We start from the raw sequence: 6,436 nt of genomic DNA, 5'->3' as shown, positions 1-6,436 counted from the left end.
CCCGATTCGTTTGGAACTTCTCGGCGCCGTGCAGTGGAGCAGTTCGAAAAGGCGGCGAACCCGAAGCGGAACGAGTCCGGCGGAGCAGAGACGTCCAAATGGGAAGGCAGGCAGGCAGCAGATTATCAGATTCAGAGGTTCGATGCACGCAGTCACGCACCATGCCCGCAAATGTTGGACCCTTCTCCTTGTGGCTGACGCCTTCAACAAATCAACAAACGCGTTTTTGGAAGACGATAGAGAGACTAAAATAGGCCGCCGTCGCCGCCGTGAATAGACCCTTTGAAAACTTGGATAGTGTGCCTGCTCTCTCTCTCTTCTCCCATACGATTACGCGCCTAAGTAATCCTAAAATAGCCTAGGAGTACTGCAAGAGTATGCATCTGGTGTTATATAAAGGGCAATGGCCCAATAGAACATCACAGAGTCTGAGAGAAGAGCACTCACTGCATAGCATTGCCAACTCTACCTTTGCCCAGCACGCTAGTTCTGTAGTGCGTTTCTCTCTGTGAACTCGATCGAGAGAAGCACCAGCATGAGCTACCCGCCACCGGGCACCGCGTACCCTCCGCCGGGCACCGCATACCCTCCGCCGGGCCAGGAGGCCTACCCGCCGCCGGCGTACGGCGCGCCGCCACCTGTCGGAGCCAACTACCAGCAGGCCCCGCCGCCGCAGGACACAAAGGACCGTGGCGGCGACGGTTTCTGGAAAGGATGGTACGTAGTATACTATTCTAAGTTCATAACCGAGAGTATATAGGCCACTCGATCATCAAGATCATTTCAATTGATTTCTGTTCTTCTCCTAATCTGGGCGGTTGATTAACTATGTGCTTGCTATGTTTTCTGATCCGCAGTTGTGCTGCCATCTGCTGCTGCTGTCTGCTCGACATGTGCTTCTGATCGACACCAGGCGCAACTCTTCAATGATGATCTACGCACTCACACCTGCTCATAGCTAGTCATCGTTGTTTCTATCGTAGTATATGTGGACATGTGGTGTCAGAGTCATCGAGATTTGTATGATGTGGACCTGGGTTTTGGCCTTGGCTTAATTCTGTATCACGATATTGTTTATCAAATTATCAGCATCTAGCTTGAATTGGTTGTTTATTGGATTGGCAGTCTTTAGTTTGTTGCCGTAACTGAATTGGGTATCTATGAGTTGTTTTTCAGTATCAAGAATAATCTGTACTATTTTTTTTCCAAGCGACCCAACCATGAGATCGATTTTCATTATCAGGAGATAACGAAAAACAGAATAATCTGTACTATTGTCATCATCAAAGAAGAAAAAATATTACTGTTTATATAACCAGATGAGTGACCAATGTAACCACACATAGGGAACTCCAAAGCATAGAAAGCTACTTCCGGCGACGACAAATGTTAGACAACCCTGTCCATCAAATTAAGATGGCAAGAAAGATCATTACTTGGACAGGCTTCTGCAACTTACAGTTTAAGAAATGAAGTGAACTGTGGTAAAATAATACACTAATACCCGGCAACCGGCAGGCTGACATAACCAAACCAATAAGTTAATTAAAGCTGATGAAGCAACACAGGACAGTGCTCAGGTATTCTCATCGCTTGGACCCAACAGAGCAGTAAAATATGAACATTTCAACCAATAGATAGACAGTAGCAGGGTGAACAAGCTGGTACCCAACCTTATTATTATTTCCCCCTTCGTGTTCGTAGCCAGTGCACATTGTGCTTCCAAGTTCGGATATTTACAAGCAGTGTACAGTATTTACAGTGATATTTCCGGACCTTGCCACATCTTATGTGCATCCACGCTTTACAGTATGTGCTGCTGGCCTAGCTACATGGCAGGTCAACCATGGCTGACTCCGACAGCCCTGACTTCCACATGCTGTCGCCCTCCGCTCTCCGGGTGGATGACCACTGTGGCCTGCGCCTCGTCCAGTGAGCCCTCTTTACCCTCACGAGACGCGGATAGCGTGCTAACCATCGCAGGGAGCTCAGCTAATCTCTTGGTTTCATGGTCGTTGTCGGTGTGGGAGATGATCTCCCAGTCCTCCCTGACCGAAGTAACGTCCCCACGTTTCTCGTGGTGCTTCTCGACCTCGAAGATGGTGGGGAGGATGACGTAGTCGTTGAGGGGGTCGTAGAACGGGTCAGGTTCGCCGGCATGCAGCCAGTGCTGGACTATCCGGAACACGTGGTGGTCGCACACGATTCCTCGGTGGTCAGCTGCAACCCCAACTCTTGCCACCGCATCAAGGCCATCCGCCTGACAAAAGAGATGACGATTTTGCTCATTTTCCTCAGCCCATATTTCCTTCGGATGCTCAGTAAGAAACAAAAAAGTAAAAAGAATAGCACACCTTTGCTGATTCTGCAGGGACTGATCCATCACCATCAACATAGACGAATTCACCCTGAACAAGCACATCATAGTTCAGACACAAATTAAGTGAGGCTATTTGGTGCTCCAGAAAGCCAAAAGTTCGGTACAGAAAAACATAAAATTTACCAAAAGAACTAACCTGAGTATATAAGAGTTGACTAAGCTTTGAAACAGGATGCTTTTTGCTCCCGTAGCTGCAAAGAGAAGAGTATTCAAACAGGTTATATGCCTTGATTTGTATAAACGGCATCTTTACAAACAGGTATTATTTGACCAAAAAGAGCGAGAAACAATAGCGTGCTTCGGCAGTACTTCCGAACTTGCTTTACTAAGCGGTACTAGCTTAATAACATGCTACTGTAGGCTGGCAACATCTGGTCCATTCCTATTTCTTGACTAATCCATCAGTGCACCAAACTTTAGCGGAACCAATGGAAATTCTAATCGGCATATGGACAAAACTAAAACAAAAATAAAACTAAGTATCACGATAGTAAAGTACCAAACAGTATGAGCAGTGTCGTAATCAATCCCATAAATATTGTAGAACTTCACTGATTTTGGAAGCTTTGCCTGACATAGAATATCTTGAGTTTCCTTTGCCCATCTTAATATATCCTCATTAAGGGGCAAAGGAATTTGATTTCCATCATAGGTGATCTGTGATGAAAACTTAATTGTCAGGAATATAAGCAGCAATATCTATTAAATTATACAAGGAAAAAAACTGCAAAAGACTCACCTCATGCTCGGAAAGAGCCTTTGCAATCATCTTTATTGATTCAGCTGGCCCATACGACTCTAGTAAGGCACTTTTCTTGCCATTATCATCCAACCTCTCTCTCCAAATCTGTAGCAATGGGGTCTCTTCCCAGTGGTAGGTTGAGCTAGCCAACAACTCATATATTGATGGGCATTCAATCAGCTGAAACAGAAAACCTACTTTCAGTTCTTCCTCGAAAGAGAATATCATTGTGACCACATGAACACATGCAGTAGGTCAGATAGATGGACAGGCTACCAAGCATACCAATTGCTGCATAGTCCATTTGGAAATAAAGAAATTTGATTGCCATCCTTCCACAAAGGACATTCCATTCAGCAAACCACTATTTATGTACCCAGGTGCACCTGTCATGAAGTAGCAAGTTTCTTTGCCATGTTAAGTTACTCGAGATCATGATTTAAGGTAGGTCAGGTACTGAAAATCGTAACAGAATGATCAATGCAACTGATGAATATGTTGGAATCTACACAGCTCTAGAGCCAGCTTGGCAAAACCACTGAAATAGTTGCCGGTGATAAATCAATCATTGCACGATTGGCAGGTATTCCATGAAAAATGATATAGTTGTCAAGCTTCAGCAAAGGAGAACATCCAATAGATACTTCGAGTTTATTTTATGTTGAAATAAGAGAACACAAAAATTTATAAGCTCAAGTGACTCGTACCTTGAAATGGTGCAGCAATTGCAATCCAACTTTTTACATATTTTTCGAAGACCTATTGAAAGGAAACCGCGTTATTTGGGAATAAGGCAGAGCATGACAAACTTCAGCAGAGGTCCAAAATATAATGAGAAGCACTCACATCACCATGAAGAGACATGAAGCATTTAACAAGCAATCCCCCCATTGAATGTGTAATTAGATTGATCTTTTTCCCTCCAGAAGCTGTGTATACTGACTCCAACTTTCTGGAGAACTGGTCAAGTGTTTCTGAAAGCCTGCAGAAAAGAAGGACGTCAAACCGATGGAGAACTGAAATCACTATATTATCTGAAAGAACACACAATACAACAAACAGCATGTTTTGTAAACTGAACATCATGCTCGTTTTTATTTTTTTGAAAAAACTGAATATCATGAATTTTGGCAGAAAGCATATACAACTGTACGCAGGGCAACATATATGAAAAAGAGATAGAAATGCAAAATGTACCTGTTACTTTGTCGGAAATCATATCCAAATCCAAACAGGGTTTTCCCCTCTTGATATCCCCATTTAATCATCTGCACTATCATGTCATGATAGTAGTAAACACTGTCATCACCAATAATCTGCAAATTTAAGCAAAACGGCCATTTAATATAAGAACAAAACAGTGATTAATTTACTAGTAGTAGTGATAGAGTGTAACAGGACTAAGAGATACATGGTAAAGCCACCAGACGGTATATACAGTTGTACAAAAAAGATATGTTTGGCTGCAACCGAAAGGCGTAGTAAATAAAAAACAAAGGTGGTCTTTACTAGGAAGTTGAAAAATAAATCAATTTCTTACCATATCTGGGTCCAATGTGTCGATGGCGTACAGTCCATACCTGTCCTCAGGGACAACGATGGTTATTTTTTCATCCACGGAAACGGTTTTGCCTGCTCCAAATAATAGTTTGACATGAGGAAAGGATATGATCTACCGAATCAGCGCTAACATAACAATGGGAAGGAACAAATTCATTGAATCAGCAGTTTGTAAGTGCTGCGAGTTGTTCCAAGAACTACTGATCCAAATACAACAAAAACATGAATACAGATGGAGTGTCCTGATTGTGTTCACCAATTCAAACAGATATATCGATTAAGTATTTGTTTCAAATCAACAACGAAGTAAATCGCTCTATTCTAGTCTTGTTTGTTTTCTTAACCTTAGCTACCATGCAATCTAACCCAGCTCACACAGCTATAGACATTCAGAAGCCATATCTTAGCTCATTGAATTGAATAGTTGACAGACAGTAACAGTACCAGTAACAGTAACAGCAGGTGGTTTGGTGGTCATACCAGTGGCGGCATCGAACTTGGCCCAGAGCTTCTCGCGGCACTCGTGGTCGGCGGCGAGGATGCGCACCCAGACCCGCTCCTTGTTCCCGGCCTCGTCGACAGCCTCGAGGATGGAGCCGCCGATGCCGGGCACGAGCAGCACCGGGTCGAGGTTGGGGTCAATCAGCGGCACCTGCTCCTTGGCGACCCGCAGCCACAGCTCGATCGCCCGGATCAAGTCCTCCAGCACCGCCATGCCCCCGGTCACCAAATCTTGCTCCCGCCCTGAAACGCCTCTCAAGCCCGCCCCCCCGGTCGTCAGATGAGCTTCAAGCGCGCCAAGCCGGCGAGAGCGCGGGGGTTTCCCGCCAGATCGAACTCCTCTTAGCTCGAATCGGAGGGTGGCGTGGCGTCCGGGGATGGCCGGAATCCGGGCGGCGCGGCGCGAAGCTATATGCTTTGTCCGGAAGGGATTTGGGAGGCGTGAGGGTTTCGCAATCCCGTTTCCGTACGCTAATCGCCGACAGAACGTACACGAAGCAAGCAACGGTTCGACGCGGCCGGCCCAGTCTGTCTCGCTGACAGGTGGGCCCAGCTTAGGTGGTCCCAGTTGTCAGTGGGCCAAAGTGATGTACACGGCTCGGGCTCTGGGAGGTTGTCGTTTTTGTACGGCTAAGTATGCGGCGACTGTCGGGAACACACGTTCCGTTGACCCTACGTGTCACTGTGTCAGTGGCTACGGTTTTTTTTTTTTCTTCGTGTGGATAACATGCTTGTTGAACGAGAACAGTCGAGGAGACTTTTTCCCTAACAGAAAATCTATGAAGGCAACAAGAGCACAATCGATTTAGTTAAGCACTGGAATTCATATATACTCCCTCTAGCCTCTGCGGCAAGTATTTATAGTCGGAGGAAGTATCGAAAATGTGGAGATAGATCGTCCTCGAGAAATACAACATGACATACTAACTTAGTTTGGCTTTGTCTCATTGTATAAGTTGCAGTCAAAGACTCAAAGTTGTGTTTTCGTCAATTCTCCAGGTTTTGCTCACTTAATAATACTTGGAAGTAGAGATAATAATGGAGAATCTTTTCATGTGCTCTAAAAAAAATTGAGTATAAGGTCTATTGTGAAAGATGCTGGAATTTGGCCTTGGGCCTTAGCCCAGGTTCCAATACAAATTCTACAATTCTCTTGCCTCATATGTGAATGGCAAGTGATGGGACTAAAGTTTAATCTCACATTGCTAGTTGGGAGAGAGTTAGATTGGTATATAAGGTGGGATGTTCTAGTC

At 44.8% G+C, this 6,436-nt stretch overlaps 1 protein-coding gene across 1 annotated transcript; it reads right to left on the bottom strand.

Moving 5' to 3' along the window:
- Positions 1-1,653: 1,653 nt before the first annotated feature.
- Positions 1,654-5,651, bottom strand: LOC127336188 (lecithin-cholesterol acyltransferase-like 4). The gene is made up of 11 exons (XM_051362973.2): positions 5,163-5,651; positions 4,663-4,754; positions 4,320-4,438; positions 3,969-4,104; positions 3,830-3,881; positions 3,408-3,508; positions 3,120-3,302; positions 2,880-3,037; positions 2,517-2,571; positions 2,355-2,408; positions 1,654-2,260 (listed from the first exon to the last, which is right to left on the bottom strand). Exons 1-11 carry the CDS (start codon positions 5,395-5,397, stop codon positions 1,841-1,843), a joined length of 1,605 nt encoding a protein of 534 aa, XP_051218933.1. The 5' UTR covers positions 5,398-5,651; the 3' UTR covers positions 1,654-1,840.
- Positions 5,652-6,436: the final 785 nt, after the last annotated feature.

The sequence above is a fragment of the Lolium perenne genome, chromosome 2 (genome assembly GCF_019359855.2).
Source record: "Lolium perenne isolate Kyuss_39 chromosome 2, Kyuss_2.0, whole genome shotgun sequence".
Lineage (NCBI taxonomy): Eukaryota > Viridiplantae > Streptophyta > Magnoliopsida > Poales > Poaceae > Lolium > Lolium perenne.
This window is presented reverse-complemented; position numbering and strand designations above follow the sequence as displayed.